The 16,946-nt window shown below is 42.2% G+C and overlaps 1 protein-coding gene across 3 annotated transcripts in view; it reads right to left on the bottom strand.

The window, feature by feature from the left end:
- Nucleotides 1-1,150: 1,150 nt before the first annotated feature.
- EDAR (ectodysplasin A receptor) overlaps nt 1,151-16,946 on the bottom strand; it is an 81,582-nt gene continuing 65,786 nt past the window's right edge. For all 3 annotated transcript variants that reach the window (XM_083735618.1, XM_083735617.1, XM_083735616.1), the window contains 7 exons: nt 14,461-14,547; nt 11,480-11,608; nt 11,305-11,379; nt 10,910-10,982; nt 8,953-9,112; nt 6,085-6,145; nt 1,151-4,680 (listed from right to left, as the gene is read on the bottom strand). In XM_083735618.1, coding sequence (XP_083591744.1) covers nt 4,361-4,680; nt 6,085-6,145; nt 8,953-9,112; nt 10,910-10,982; nt 11,305-11,379; nt 11,480-11,608; nt 14,461-14,547 — 905 coding nt within the window. In that variant the 3' untranslated portion in view covers nt 1,151-4,360. The remainder of the gene's footprint in view (nt 4,681-6,084; nt 6,146-8,952; nt 9,113-10,909; nt 10,983-11,304; nt 11,380-11,479; nt 11,609-14,460; nt 14,548-16,946) is intronic.

Raw genomic sequence — 16,946 nt, 5'->3', positions numbered from 1 at the left:
CTGGTGCCTGGTAAGATGTGAATAGTATACCTCTTGTCTGTATAAGGAGGTGCACCTCGCTTTCGGTGTGGCCCAGCAAATATGTGAACATTTCCCCCTTCTTTTAGACAAATGAGGTCTATAAGGAGATATTAGAGGACCTATGGAGGCATTTAAGTCGCTTTGCATGAGCCCAAAGCTCCTCAATTCTTTTGGAATGGCTTCCTTCACAGAACAGAAGGAATGGAGGGAGCCCTGCCTGATAATAGTGATGGCTCAAGCAGCATGATGCGTTTTATGCACATGTAAAATGTTTTATAAGTGGAGGTTGTCAGTCTGCTGTTGTGCTTCCGACCCCCTAGAAGCAAACCCTTAAGTTTGCTTAAGTAAACTGGTCTCAAATGCCTGGATGCTGTTACTGGCAGCACGAATCTTCATCCAGGATTCAGGGCAGAAACATCGGGGGCAACAGAACATGGCCGGCCTGTTTTATTATGTTCACATGGTAAATAGACCCAGCACTAAGAATCATGAAAAACATGAACAAAATTAAAAATTAAAGCTAAACCTGTACACTAGACTCCAGACCAGGGTTTCCTTAACTCGGGTCTCCAGCTGTTGTTGGACTACAACTCCCATCATCCCTAGCTAGCAGGACTCTAGCTAGCTAGTCAGGGATGATGGGAACTGCAGTCCAAAAACATGGGGAAATGGCGAGATCCAACAGTCTGACCAGTGCTCAACATGAACTAAGACAGCACTGGAGAATGTATTTCAGAATCCTTTAGGGTTCTATTGCAGATGTCTGATCTAGACCATGTTGCATCGTTCCAGAGCTACTGACTCAAGCTGATAGATGGGAAGGGCCATCAGCATTGGTTAGCAACAATATAGCTGCCCATGTTGCAGTGATGGAAGAAAGGAGGAAACAGAATACTGCTCTGAGGTGGTGTATTTCTGCAGAGAGGAAGGTCCTCAGAGCACTTCTCTGATGGCTTTTAGAAGGATTTGCTGTTCAAAAGGGAAAGTTTAGGTTAGGTTACTTAAAATAAAATAAATATACGAGTTTGAAATTGGTTCATAGTCCTGGAGGAGAAGGTGAGAAGCGATGTGAATATAAAAAGTAAACTGTATAAGCTTCTTTAAAAAAATTATCACCACACATGTAGCATTGCTTTATCTTAATACCTTATTTATTTTTTGCATAATGTACAACAATAATAAGTTATATATACAAAATTGCTACAATAGAAACATTTTGGCAGAAGTGCAGAATTAGTCTTCGTTCCCCCCCCCCCCGACTCTTTTATTTATTGGGGAGGGGTGCAGGTTTAATACAAGAAAACAATTTTTGTATGCAAAATGAAATAGTCTGAACAGGCCTGTGTTCATGCTGGGACCGCAGAAGGCCCTATTGTTCCCAAAGCTTTGAGGGAGATGGGAAATAATTACTGTCCTTTTTTTGTGAAGTAGGTGGAAGAATAACCAAAGCAGACAACCTTTCTAAGTTGTAAAATAATAGCGTTCCTCGGAGCTTTACAACTGAAAGCTAAACCTGTGCACTAGACTCCAGACCAGGGTTTCCTTAACTCGGGTCTCCAGCTGTTGTTGGACTACAACTCCCATCATCCTTAGCTAGCAGGACTCTAGCTAGCTAGTCAGGGATGATGGGAACTGCAGTCCAAAAACATGGGGAAATGGCGAGATCCAACAGTCTGACCAGTGCTCAACATGAACTAAGACAGCACTGGAGAAGGTAGTTCAGAATCCCTTGGGATTCTATTGCAGATGTCTGATCGAGACCATGTTGCATTGTTTCAGAGCTACTGACTCAAGCTGATAGTTGTGGATGAGTGGAGCTTCTCTTTATGTGGTAGAAAGTCTAAAAGTTACAGGGAGCTGCACTGGGCAGGGAGGAATGAACTATAATCAAAGTATGAATTTGCAAATTAATTACACAAGGTATTCTTCATCATTATTCAGAGGGGAAAGGACATTTCGGAGATAGTAAAATATAGCTAGAAATCCAAAGCTCACAGGCTAACAAATTGGGTACCACACATGGGAAAACTAAATGACAATATTAAATATTCATCACATTGAACCCATTAGAGTGGAGTCTTTCGACTGTCATTTGTTTGCAGCTGAAGAGGCAGGGGCAGGGCTGATTATAATTTTAAAGAATATGAGTTATCGGTTTATATCGCTTTTGCTCAGTCATGCAACTTGTAATTAAAAAAACATTGCTTTTTAAGACATGGTGTTCCTTTTAATAATAATAATAACTTACTGAAATCTGTCAACACAGCACTTTGTGGAGAACTGAATAATAAATTAATAAACTTGCTAATTAAGCTGCCCCTGGCTCCTGGACTCTGTAATTATGAGTTCACGAGGAGCCCCATGCCAAGAAAAATAGGGATTTCCTTGAGAGGAGATAGCCCTTATCTGAGCCCTAGGCCAAACTACCTGCTCATGGACAGCCTGCCAGTAACATTAGGTAGTTCTTGTGATCATTTCATAAAGCCATATTTTTTTATAAAAAATGTATTGATCTTTAGAAATGTGTTGTTTCTTTTCTACTTCTCAAATGAGAAAAAACACCATATTGCTTATTTTAAACATCTATTACATTGAATGGGGTAATTTCAATGGTAAGACCACACCTCACCCTAACTTTTGTAAGTAGTTATTTAATTATCACCTTAATACGGTTCACACCGACCCCTTCTGAGAAGCTTCAGACATCTGCAATAGAATCCCAAAGGATTCTGAAGTATATTCTCCAGTGCTGTCTTAGTTCATGTCAAGCACTGGTCACACTGTTAGATCTCGCCATTGCCCCATATGAACTGAGAGCACACTCAAATACACATCCAAAATTCCTCTGCACATTGACACATACTGGGAAATTCTGGTAACAGCGGACATGTTGACCCACTTCAATGACAAACAGTAGCTCATCATGTGCTCCCTATTCCATCTTCTTCTCCTCTCTCCAATTGCAGAAAGAGATAAATCACCTATTTTTAGAGTAACCAAAGTTCTTTGCTACATCTATCTGAATTCAAGGGACACAGGTCATTAAAACAAACCAGCACCAAACCACAGTTTGATATTCTGGTTTGTATTCATCGAGATTAGAATGAACAATAGGTCCCAGAGTTCAGGCAGAACAATCAACTGTGGTTAGTTCAAAAGCAAGAGATTTCGGTCTCTTCATGCCTTGGGGCAGGGGAGGGGGAGCAGGAGCAATGAGGCTCACACAGACTCATTCTTGTAATGACAAACCATGAAAATGAACCAGACTGTGGTCTTTCAGAGAAACCTGTCCATCAGTATCAATCTGATTAGCCAGTGCCTTGAAATCGTAACAGTTGTAGCCAATACAGAAGTAGCATTTCAAAATACCCTCTCCAATACAGAAGTGGCATTTCAAAATACCCTCTCCAAAAGGGTTGCGATGGTAAAGAATTTCATTAAATCTAAAAACGACTTGAACAAATAAATGAATAGCATTGACTGAGGCATTAATATTTCCTACCTCGGTTGTGATCTAGTTGAAGATAGAATAAATGTCACCATATACTTCTATGCTTAGGTCAATTTTTTTCCTTCTGTAGCATAAAAGATGGTCAAAATAATATTTGTACTTAATGTATGTTTATGAACATATTCATAAATAAATTCTGCTAATTTTATAATTGGCATATATTTCCATTAGTATATGTGACAATATTTCTGAAATGTCTGTATGGACCACATGTGTCAAGACTTCAGCATACGCAGAAATTTTGAATTAATGGGACTATTGCCATCTACTTGGTCTAATTTCAACACACATAATCCAACTAATTTATGCCAATAAAGTCTCACACATGTTATTTTTTTTAAAAAAATTGGTTAATCCTTAATGTTATTTGAGAGAAAACTGACTTTTGGTTAAACGCTAGATGTAATAGAATTGACATTCGCATTATCTGTATCAGGCAACACTATATCTGATAGTAGTTACTAATTGCGGAAGACTGAGACAAAATTAAACCATAACAATTACATTAGATTTCTTCAGAGCCTGCAATGATACTGGCAGGCTGATCTGTATCTCTGCTTGTAAAAGGAGTTTGAAGTGAACAGCAATATCCTCTTCACAGGCCAAGTCAGCCTCATTCAAGAAGTCTTCAGCCTGTGCTTCTTTCATTTCTTTTATGACGAACCAGTAACAATCCTTGGCTCGTTTTATACTTGGAAAAACGGGAAATGCTACCGAGATCTGAAGGCCGTCCATGCTTTTTCAGATTCCATTCCCTAACGAGTTCCATTGCTCTTGGAATCGGTATCCACATAAATTGTTTTGAAATGAAGGCGACTGAAACACATGTCACGAGGCCGCCACCGGATCAGGTTTAGGTATCTCTTGTGCCCACTCCAAGATATCTGCACAAAGGGACTCCACGGCATCTAGCCTCTCAATCTGCACTAGTTTTGTCAGCAGTTCTGGAATGCTGTAGCCTGCTGTGCTGATGCGGTCGAAGAGCTGCATGCCATCGGTCATGCCACCTATTTCGTCACGCTTCAGTCCAAAGCTCTCGGCGAGGTGGCGCCAGGTCTTCACAATGGCTTTCTCGGTGTTGTACGTGGAGCTGAGCATCCTGCTGGTCTTCTCCAGACAATCGAACGGGAGCTCTGTGGGACTGAGGCCTAAAAAGAAAGTTTAGAGGGTCACGTTTACTGAGCTCTCTTCTCCATGTTTGACATGTAGTGCCTCTTCCGGGCAGGGCTGAGGAACCTGTGGCCTTCCAGAAGGTGATGGACTCCAACTTCCATCAGCCCCAGCCAGCTTGGCCCACGGTCAGAGATGATGGGAGTTGTAGCCCAACAACATTTAGTGGGCCATAGGTTCTCCATATTCAGAATATTACTTTATTAGCATTAACGTGTACTCGCAATGCTTTTCATCGGATTGTAGAATTGTAGAGATCAATTAATCCAGAACATTCCCCTTCCGTGTTTTGCTGCTGTTTCCTTTCCCCATCTTCCTGGCATAAGCTGACAGCCAACCTTCATGTGAGACTGAAAAATTTTATTGGGAGGTCTTATGCCTACAGGCAGGGCCGGATTTAGGTTTGATGAGGCCCTAAGCTACTGAAGGTAATGGGGCCCTTTATATGTCCATCTGTCCTTTGTCAACAACAAATTGTCACTGTTTTTTGTGTTGAATATATGCTATATGGTAATGCATGGACCTAATAGGTATCTAAAGCCATTTGCGCATAACAAAATATGTATTTTATCAAAATAATTGTTGAACTGAAACACAATTAATAGTTTTTTTCCTTTAATTTTTTTGGGGCCCCCCAAGAGAGTGGGGCCCTAAGCTATAGCTAGTTTAGCTTATACATAAATCTGGCACTGCCTACAGGAGAGGTTGAAACTTCCAGTTTTCATTAAAAGCAAGAAGTGTCTATCGATGAGCACTGGAACCCCCAACAAAGAGAACCTCTTTTTTTAAAAAAAAATATTATTGTCACCTCAGGGCCGATACATATTTCAAGGAAAGGGTGAAATTCCTGGTGAGGCCTACCACTTTCCCCATCTTATCCTGAGGTCAAAAGCAAGAGAATTTTCCAAACACATCTTCTGAGGTAAAAAGAAAAGGCAGGGGTGGGGGTGGAACAGATGCAAACGCTTCTGGAAAGAAAAATGCATATGTGGCTGTAAGTTTATTCTCACAGACCGTAAATATATTGCTATGGCTTATGTTCTTGAAGAATCTTGCAACCAAAGTGGGTTTAAAAAGAAAAAAAGTAGTAATCAAGCAACGCTTTTTGTCACGCAGTGGGACCTACATACGTCTTTTCAAAGCTTGATTGACTTAAGTGGGATTTCTCGCAGGTAAAAGTGTAAAGGAATTCAGCCTAAAGCACTAGTCTTAACTATAGCACGGGGTGATATTTTATTCTGCCGTTCAGACAGATTGCTTCCAAAATTACCTCACCTCCAGACTTGGGTTTATCTGAATCTACTGCCTGTGACATATTAGCCATCTTGAAGTTATGTAGCAAATAATGTGGCTATAAATTAATGTGTTTTCTTTTCACTCACCTTCTGCAACGCTGCATACGTTGGCATACAGATCAAGTATCTTTTTCCGCCGGCTTTGTATCTAAGGAAAATAAAAGATTATTTTTATTTTAATGTGGACCTTCATCCTCAGATGTTTGATGAGCAGATAGGGAGGAGTTGTGTGTATTCTACGATTCCCTATAAAGAATGGGATTTGGTATTAGGTGCAGAACACCAATTCCTATGAATTTCATTGGTGGCGGTGGTGGGGTCTTTGCAGGAATGGTAAAGCCCACTTTTAGCATTTATAGATGTGGAGACGTGCTTATTTTTTCTGGGCATTGTCTAGTGAAAACTGGCATCAGAAGTGTGGCTAGATACAGTTTTCAAGTGGTCAGGGTGGGCCTTCCATAGCAAACCCCATATAGCTGTTTCCCTAGTTAGGTTACAAGCAGGATAGCAAAATTTGTGCTTTAAAAGAAGTTAATACGAGCATAATTGCAATTGTTTAATAGGCTGCTGAATCTTTAACATGAGCCAAAGGTGTGTGAACACAAGGCTCACATAATGTGGCCCCCATGGGAAGAAAGATCATTCCACTGGTAGGCCAATAGCAGTGGCGTAGTATGGGGGAGCAGGGGGCTATTTTCCCAGGCACACAATCTGGGGCGTGCACAAAACAGACACCCCCTGCAGAGATCCCCATCACGCACCCTCTGCCCCCCGCCCGGCGCTTGCCTATCAGGGACGGGAGCTGTGGAGCAGAGCTTGAAGAGCACCCTCCAGTACTTGCCCAGCATCGTTGGCAGCGAGTGCTGGATGAGCGCACTCCACCTCTGGTTGGTGTGCATGTGCAGCATACCTGCCCCAGGCACTGGCAAATGGTAGTACACCCCTGGCCGGTAGGCTTAATCTCACAACTATTGCGACACACCCCATGTGCATTCATTAGTGAGGCTTGTAATATCTGCATACTTCTTAGAAGAGGGCAGGGGCCGTTGAAAACAAAATACCATTTTTTTGCTCTATAAGACTCACTTTTTCCCTCCTAAAAAGTAAGGGGAAATGTGTCTGCGTCTTATGGAGCGAATGCAGGCTGCGCAGCTATCCCAGAAGCTAGAACAGCAAGAGGGATTGCTGCTTTCACTGCGCAGTGATCCCTCTTGCTGTTCTGGCTTCTGAGATTCAGAATATTTTTTTTCTTGTTTTCCTCCTCCAAAAACTAGGTGCGTCTTGTGGTCTGGTGTGTCTTATAGAGCGAAAAATACGGTAATAAAGTATACAAAGTTTGAGTCTCAATCCTGTCATAGTGTGTTCTCCTTTGCCAGCAACCAACTACAGAAACATCTTCATTTTGTCTTCAATTATATTCGCGAAGTTTTCATAGGAAAGCTAGTTCTGTGAAATTAATGGCCGGACTAGAGGCTTTCATGCTGTACGCTGCTGAGGTGACAGAAGAGTTAAAAGTCTTAACAGATGCAGAGTCTGTTCATGTCCACTATCCCTTTAAGGAGAGTTTGCATTACTCTCACACCAGATCATCCTCTGCCTTGGATCAGTTGGACGTTTCTGCTTACATGTTCCAGCGTTTAATTGCTCTTTGAGCAGACACTGTCCAGAGATTGCAGGAAGAATACATAAAATATCACGGTTGCATATCATGGCCTGAAACCATGTGATTCGTAGGGCACAAACATCTGTGGTGAATCAAGCAGTTCTACCTACACCTCCTGAAAGAGGGTTATATCATCTGAGAGTTAGTGGCCGCGTGAAGAGGCTGCTTTGCCGTGAAACTTGTTAGGAGAACTGGGAGCAAAAACTGGTTTCATAAATGCTTTTTGGCAAACTTTTTTAGACAGTACTGCTGTATCAGCAACACAGCCGGCTGCAGTTTCTCTCATAAAGGTCCCACAACAGCCCTCCATGGATCGCAACATCTCATAGATATGACAGGGATTAGCAGGGTCCTTAGTGCCAACCTAGCAGTTCAGAAGCACGTCAAAGTGCAAGTAGATAAATAGGTACCACTCCAGCGGGAAGGTAAACGCTGTTTCCGTGCACTGCTCTGGTTCACCAGAAGCATCTTAGTCATGCTGGCCACATGACCCGGAAGCTGTACGCTGGCTCCCTCAGCCAATAAAGTGAGATGAACGCTGCAACCCCAGAGTCGTCCGCGACTGGACCTAATGGTCAGGGGTCCCTTTACCTTAGTGCTACCCTTTTACCTGAGCCACGTGCCTGTAACCCAGGCATAGGCAAACTCTGGCCCTCCAGGTGTTTGGGACTACAATTCCCATTATCCATGACCACAGGGAGTGATAGCTAGGGATGATGGGAATTGTAGTCCCAAACATCTGGAGGGCTGGAGTTTGCCTATGCTTGCACCATTCCAGGACACGGAGACAATGTGGAAGGGACTGTAGTTTGCTGGCAGAACACCTGCTTTTTATGCAGAAGATCTCAGGTTCAAATACCTGGCATCTCCAGGTAGGGCCGGGACAGAACCATATCTGAAATCCTGGACAGCCAATCCATGTAGAGATGACTGAGTTAGACAGACTAGACAGATGCAGGGGTTGCCTTTCAATAGCTACTTAAAATATGAATGAACGTATTCATATTTCATATGAACGAAATATGTGAGCTCAGTCAGAACTGAAGTTTGCTATTTCATTTTCAATCCCAATAACTCTGTAAGATTCAAAACTGGATACAGTCTTTCTCCACCATCTAGTGGAGGCTCTCGCTGAGGCCATGCCACAGAACTTAAGCCCACAGTTAATGATATTTTGTGTATTCTTCTTTCCAACAATGCCTGATGGAAGAGCAGCTAGCTAGCTACTCAAGCAGACGGGGGAAAGTAGCACTTGACCCAATGCCCTTTTTAAAACTCCAGGTGAGACTTACGCCAGTGGATTTGTTGTTTGTGGAAGATTTATCTCTGGCCAAATGGACGAGAGACAACAAGCACAGTTCCGGCGTCCCTTGCTTGTCAATCGCAGCTTCTTCGTCGCTGTCCATGCTACGACTTAAAAGCCTCTCATTCTCTGAAGAAGCATCATTTTCACTGGAAGCGGGGGAGGAAAAACAGAAGGGTTGCTTTTCTAAACGATAACAGAAGTGAGTCCAGCATCTTTTAAATATATATGCATCATCTTTACTGAATAGGCTCAGCCTAGTTCTTGCAAAGTGTTGCAATGTGATTTCATGAGGCAACAGGGCTTCTTGTGGGGGTGGGGAGCCCTCTTTTTATCCTACCCTCCATTGCATCCTAATCTGGAAATGAAAGACCAATAAGTTCTTTTAGTTTGCCTACTCTATGCTTTTCTAATTCAAGAGGCTTTTATAGTCACATGGCCCAAACCAGTCATCTATTCCAAGTGTGGAAAACTCTGGTGCACTCAGGCCAGAGAGCTCTCTGCTTCAGGGTGAGCTGCGTGTTGATTTCCACTGAGCTTTTACTCCTTTGCTAACACAGGCAAGACCCTCCAAGTGACAGTCCCAGATTTACAGAAGTCACCCCAGTTTCTGATTTGACCCTGGAATGTCCCAATTTTCCTTAAAGTTAAAGGGACCCCTGACTATTAGGTCCAGTCATGATCAACTCTGGGGTTGCAGCGCTCATCTTGCTTTACTGGCTGAGGGAGCTGGCAGACAGCTTCCGGGTCATGTGGCCAGCATGACTAAGCCACTTCTGGAGAACCAGAGCAGCGCACGGAAACACCATTTACCTTCCCGCCGGAGCGGTACCTATTTATCTATTTGCACTTTGACGTGCTTTCGAACTGCTAGGTTGGCAGGAGCAGGAACCGAGCAACGGGAGCTCACCCTGTTGCAGGGATTCGAACCGTCCACCTTCTGATCGGCAAGTCCTAGGCTCTGTGGTTTAACCCACAGCGCCACCCTTCCGCTTTTCCTTAGGACATCCCTATTTGCACTGGCGAAAATTTTGAGGGTATGGAACAGGATATGGCCAGGGTTTATTTTTAGCCAGAACTCACTAGAACTCAGTTCCAGCACCTCTCAGATGGGCAGCCATTCAGAGAGAACTAGGGAGGTGTTTTCTTTTTTTAAGAAAAATAGCACCATACATCCCTATTTTCATTGGAGAAATGCTGGAGGGTATGCATGGATTGAGGCCTCACATTAAAATTACTGGCAACTGAGCCTGGTGCAAGGGATTCTTGTCTCCCCCTGAACACCAGGGCTTTAGCTCTTTGTAGTTTTAATTTCAAATCAACCGACAGAAGTTCAGTCCTTTCCTTTAAAAATAAATAAATACTAAAGTCCTTGTTCTGCAACAGTTTCCTGTGACAAATTACATCTTCACCCACTTAATGTAAATAAACTTTCATTCCAGATCTCTGCTGGCAAGACTGTAGGAACCTCAAGCCTGGGTCTAAATATGCCCCTCCTTGTCTCTTTTCTCCAGGTTTTAGGACCCTCCATGCATCCTAAAAGAGATTCATATGCGCGTCTGTGTGCACACTCATCTATCTAGAGAGCTAGGTCACATACACCATACATTTTAAGCACAAGGCTTCCTGCAAAGATCCCTGGGCACTGTGTTTTATTAAGGGTGCTAGGAATTGTAGCTCTGTGTGCAGTAAACGACAGTTTTCAGGTTTCCTTGGGGGAAGCTGCCCCCACAGTTAATGATATAAATGTGCTTTAAATATGTGGTGCGGATGTGATCGTAGATACAGTGGTACCTCAGTTTACGAACTTAATCTGTTCCGTATATACATCTCTGACTTTAGTGTGACTGGAATACAGCCTACTGTAGAGAGTTCAATGTCTTGTCCTGTCAACTATAATCATGCTCCTTCCCTGCTATCGGCATGCTTGTTTCTCTGTCACATACCTCTTGACAACCTTCGCTGGAGTTGCAGTTAATTTTCCAAACTCATCTTTCTCTGAGAAAATCACCACATTTTCTGCAAATTAAAAAAGAGGAGGGAAAGGGTTTGAAACGGTCAATGGATCACAGTTGTGAATGAAATTCCCTTGCTGGCCCCTGCGTATGGGTGTTTCGGAACAAATCACCGAATTGTGGTGCTGAGTCTTAAATTAGTCAGGGAAGGGATTGCAGGAAGAAGGATGTTTTCAAGGTTACATATAGGCCTTCCCAATTATTCTTCTACTAAATGGAATTTGAGTCCCAGCAGTTTAAATTAACACGGGGCATCGCCTCAGGGCAAATTAAGCTGTGTGGGATCTGATGTGTGTAAAAAGCAGAAATTAAAAAACTGTTCAAACCTTGTACTTCTTTTTTCTCTCCCTGCATATTGGCCTGGGCTTCTACAGTCTTCACGGAATGGCTGGTGCAGCAAGCTGGAATTTAAAATCACGCCTCTTGTTAAAACCCATTCTTGGCAGATGCCTATGCACAGAATCTCAGAAGTCAGAATTCTCTTTAGTGATGGGCAGTTACCTTGAGCCGAAGTTTTCGTTTTCACAATGTAAAACATGATGATCAGGACAATAGCGATTGCCATTATGAAAATAGTTGACATGGCAATGATAAGAGCAGTTGCAAGGTGTCCTTGACTGGAAAGGTCTCCTGAAAACACAGAGACAAATTATTAGAGCTGTAGCCGCAACCCCATTAAAGGCATTTAAAAGTACAGTGGTACCTCGGGTTAAGTACTTAATTCGTTCTGGAGGACCGTTCTTAACTTGAAACTGTTCTTAACCTGAAGCACCACTTTAGCTAATGGGGCCTCCCGCTGCTGCCGCGCAGCCAGAAAACAATTTCTGTTCTTATCCTGAAGCAAAGTTCTAAACCCGAGGTACTATTTCTGGGTTAGCGGAGTCTGTAACCTGAAGCGTATGTAACCTGAAACATATGTAACTCGAGGTACCACCATATTAACCATATGAGCTTGTCTCTAGTCACCAATTATGAATTGCATTTGTACAGGATAACACAAATATTTCTAAAATATTTCAGAAACAGGAAGCACACTTCCTTTACTTTTCATATCTGCCACCTCGATAATCGGGGGGGGGGGGCTCTTTTACCATTATTAAGGCTGAGGTCCTGTATCTATTTAAGCTGGCAGTAAGTCTCATTGAACTCCATGGAACTCACTTTTGAGTAGGGTGTGCACAGGACTATACTGTAAGGCTATGATGTCAGGCACATTTGCGTGCAAATAAACTCCACCGGACTCGGAAGAACACTAATCTTGTATTTTCATTTACTTAGCTTGCAGTTTTTTACTTGCAGTAGAATGCCAGATGTAGTCTTTGTAATTCAGAGTCAGTATCGCATGTGTGTCTGTGCTTCCAAGTGGCCAGTATTTTGCAGGATGGATTCAAGTCCATCTGGCAAATGTGGGTCTGCACAGTTAAAATGGATTTAAACTCTCTCTTGCCCTAGCACAACATATCCATGTAAACAACAACAGATCTTTTGCAGTTAAGAAAGTGATGGTGAAAAGTGTGGGATTAATGGAATGAGTAATAAGATAATGTGCAAACGCCCTGGAACGAAACCAAGAGGAATGGTCATTGTCATATAACCTCCCTGTAAACAAAGTAGAACGAATGCTCGATAAAGTCTGAATATCATCTAACTGCTGTTTCCGCTTTGTGCAAGGAAATCAGGATAAATGCTCCATAAATAGGTTGCCTTGCCCTAAAACTCAAACTGAAACTGCCTCTATTCCCCGCCCCCCCCATGGCACAGAGCACCTTTCTCAGATCACACTCCTGCAGGTGAAATTGCATGTTCAGAAAATTGTCATTTAACTGTTAGCAAGCTTGCACTACTAGATTCCCCTTCCCTAAATTGTTTGTGAGTGTATCAAAATGTTACGTTAATTACTGAATATGAAAATTTTCAAACAAGCAATTCACTTTTCATATGTGCCAATGCAGGTCATTTCATAGTGGTAGTGTTGTGTGTTGGGGTTTTTAAAAAAACAAAAACAAAACAAGCCACCACTAATGAGTAATTGCAAGTAAAGTCCATTTGCAGCCATCTAAGTATTCCAGTTAGAACACTCCAGAAAAGGTAAGGCTCGCACCTTCAATAGAAACAGATTTGCTGCAAAATTCTCTTCCCCGGTTACTTTGAAATGAATAAACAAAGTGCTTCTTTAGCTCAGTGGCGTAGCGTGGACTGTCAGCACCCGGGGCAAGGCAAGTAATTTGCGCCCCCTAACCCGTGGATTTGCGCCCCCTAACCCTAACCCCCAGATGTTGTGCCCGGTGCGGCCGGCCCCCCCTGCACCCCCCACGCTACGCCACTGCTTTAGCTTTTGTGAATAACCCATTTATCTAAAAGCTACTCTCTTACAGCGAAATCATCTGGTTTTGTTTAGTTTTCCTGCAGTTTACTTGCTTGTTAGAAATAACGCTCTTGATACACGTTTCTGGGCTAAGGTGAAACACTGCAGTCAGTTGCCAATATTCATTAGTGTCTCAAATCGTTCTGTTTGTGGAGCTGGATTTGCTGAATGGATGAGTTCCCAATTCAAGAGTAATTGGCCCTGCTTAGCAATTGTGTTTAAAGTTGGCTAAAGTGCCTCTTGCTTTGCAGCGAACAAAGTTATGATCACTGTGAGTACCTTACACACATTGCCAAGTATTTGAATCGGGATCAGTAGATGACTATCCCCCCCCCCCAACCAATTATCTGGTGACCTGATTTCCTTGACTTTGTGCCCCATAATGACACATCTGACTATATTAGCACCAAAAGAGATTGCTCACATCATCACACGACTGAAATGAACTAAATCCCCACAATCCAAATAAACCTCATTTGATGAGATAAAGGAGCTAAATCAGGGATCAGCAAACTTTTTCAGCAGGGGGCTGGTCCACTGTCCCTCAGACCTTGTGGGGGGGGCCGGACTATATTTTGGAAAAATAATAATGATCGAATTCCTATGCCCCACAAATAACCCAGAGATGTATTTTAAATAAAAAGACACATTCTACTCATGTAAAAACACACTGATTTCTGGACCGTCTGTGGGCCGGATTGAGGAGGCGATTGGGCCAGATCTGGCCCCTGGACCTTAGTTTGCCTACCCCTGAGCTAAATTAACTTTTCATCTAAATGAATACACCTCATTTGCAAAGTTCATTGTAAAACTCATCTCTGCTGAAGCATGTTGATTGCTGAAGGAATATTTTTAATGATACTTCATCTATGAGAAAACCATGAAATGAAATTAAAACACATACTTTAAGCCCGACAGACCCATAGGCTGAGTAAAAAAGAAAAGGAAAGTTTAAATAGAAACAGCTCAGATTTCTGAGACGGCACATCAACCACACATCTCTGTAGGGAAGAAGGCACCTTGCTCCCCGGCTGCTCAGTCTTCTAGCCTCCCAGGATTACATACCAAAAGCCAACTCAAGAAAATGCTAAAAGGGGAACTGGGCTGCTTTCCTTACCTTTGTGCACATGCTGGAAAGGAGAAAGGGTACTTGTTCCAGAAGTAATTGGGAAACTGGCTGACACACCAGAAGTAATGCCTGCACCTATCATAATAATAATAAAAAAAACAAATTTGCCGTAAATTTTCCTGGTGACGCTTGTAAAATCTCGGTCATGAATTGATGCATTTGTGAACTGACAGCACAGTTACTTAACTTGCATGAATTTCCCGTCCATTTAAAAGCCAGTGCTTACAATTCAAATGTCAAACACCTAAATGTGGATTTATGATGCCGAGCTGTGAAAAACGCATTTGGCACACATTTGTTTCTGAACCTAGGGATGTGCCAGCTGAACACCAACGCCAGAGGCACAGCAGTCCTAAACTTGGTTCCCCCCCTTTGTTTTTGTAGAAGCAGCTCCCGTTGAAATGAATGGTTTCAACTGGACTTTCAGGTTTGCAGCCTTAGACTTATTATATATTTTCAGCCTATGCTTTTAAGATTGTTTAAAAGGCACTGATTTTTATTATCAGCATTTAAGGCACTGAATCTCTAGCAAAGACAACACTGGGCATACGAGATGGGAGAATTTATTTGGCTAAATTCATGCCCCAATGAAAAAATGACTGATGTTGTTCTGCAGTTCTAGGAAGTTGAGAATTTTCTTGGCCCAGCTCCATCAGACAAATGTGACAGGAAATTAAGTTCTCTTGTAGCGCGTGAAAAACGTCTCGCAGCTTATGAAGTAAAGAAATGGGCATGCTCTAAATAAAGATGTGTTTTTCAAAATAAACGAAGAACTATTACACAATATAAAATGCCCTAATGGCAAAGACAAATACTAGCTAGAAACGTGGCCAAAAAAAGCATATAGTTCAGCAATTTGAAATGAGTTTTTCCTATAACAGAGCAAAGTACCTTACAAGCGTGGCTAGTTCTTAAATGTCATATGTGCCTTTTGTAAGACACATTTTCATTTGAAACCAAAATAGTTATTTTTATGCAGTGTTGAAATAGTAAGGCATGCAGTATATATCTCCTGACTTTAAACCAGGTGGACATAAGCCTGATAGTTCTGGACATTTGAAGATGGTGAATTAGGGCGGTCAAATGAACTGGAGGCTTGGTTAGGAAAGCTCTTGTGTGCTTTCTTCCCATTTTGTCTGCCTTTCATCAGTTAGGATTTACAGTGGTACCTTGGGTTACAAACACTTCGGGTTACACCGCTAACCTGGAAGTAGTACCTCAGGTTAAGAACTTTACCTCGGGATGAGAACAGAAATCACGCGATGGCAGTGGGAGGCCCCATTAGCTAAAGCAGTACCTCAGGTTAAGAACGGTTTCAGGTTAAGAACGGACCTCCGGAGCGAATTAAGTTCGTAACCATTAGGTACCACTGTATACTCAAGGGAGGATTTCAGGATGCTATTTGGCGTGTTGCAGAATACACCCACAAAGACCTGCCAGTCTGGAGGGGTGTTTACAGTCTTTATAGAGCTTTAATTCTGGATTATTTGCAGGTATTGTTATGTAAGAATGAGCATTCACTGAAGTGCTGAGGAATTTTCATGAAGGTTTTAAAAAAGAAAATTCACAAATTGCTGAAGAAATGCGGAGAACTGAATTAAAGATTGGAAAAATGAGAATCAAAGTTTACAGTTCTTTCTACCCAAGTCCTAAACTTTGCTGGGGTGGGCAGGCATGGCATAGCATGATTGGTGTGACTTTCTGGATTGTGGTTTAGGTGTTGTTAAGAATTTGAATTTTTTATTGTAACTGAAAACCTTAGTTCTGATTTTTCTAAAAAAAAATGCCAACAGAACATCCGTGTGACTCAGGAAACAAGCCTTTCAAGCTGCATGATCGCATTTTCTAATGAAGCTTTCCCCCACCCCCCTTTTATTCTCGCCCTAAATAAAACAGAGAACCTTTTAAAACAAACTCCTTCTACAACATGCCGGCTTTCAGAGGAGTAAATAACAAGAAACAAACCCAAGTGTAAGCTCCCTTTCTCACCATTCTCAGCTATGAATGTTCAAGTATCATTTACATCCCAGACCACTTAGCTAGGTTGGGCAGCTGTGACTCACACATTTTCTAAAAAGATTTATGCAGGGGAACTCAAGGACAAATCTCCACACATGGAAATTCCTGCATTTTGGCATCAAAATGCTGATGACTGAAATTCAAGGACACAAATGTGGGTTGTGTGCTTTTAACCACCTGTACGTAATACAACAGGAATGTTGTGAAGAAACCTACAAGCAGTGCGACAGCGGAAGGTCTGTCGGCCTTTCCATTAAACTCTGTTGCTATTTGGGAAATCATAATTTGGACTTTTAAAAGTTTTTTTCCAGTGTATCATGTTCTATTTACCACAGTCCCTTCCTTTAGATCCACATGCCAAAAAGTAAACAGGATTATTCTTTTAAAAGGCTTTAAAATGCTTTTTGCATTTTAGCTGCCACGCTAGAAGATAACCCCGTGTCGGCCTTTCATGT

Source organism: Podarcis gaigeae (assembly GCF_964106915.1).
Source record: "Podarcis gaigeae genome assembly, chromosome: 4".
NCBI lineage: Eukaryota > Metazoa > Chordata > Lepidosauria > Squamata > Lacertidae > Podarcis > Podarcis gaigeae.
Note: the sequence above shows the minus strand (reverse complement) of the source record. Positions and strands in the feature narration are given on the sequence as shown.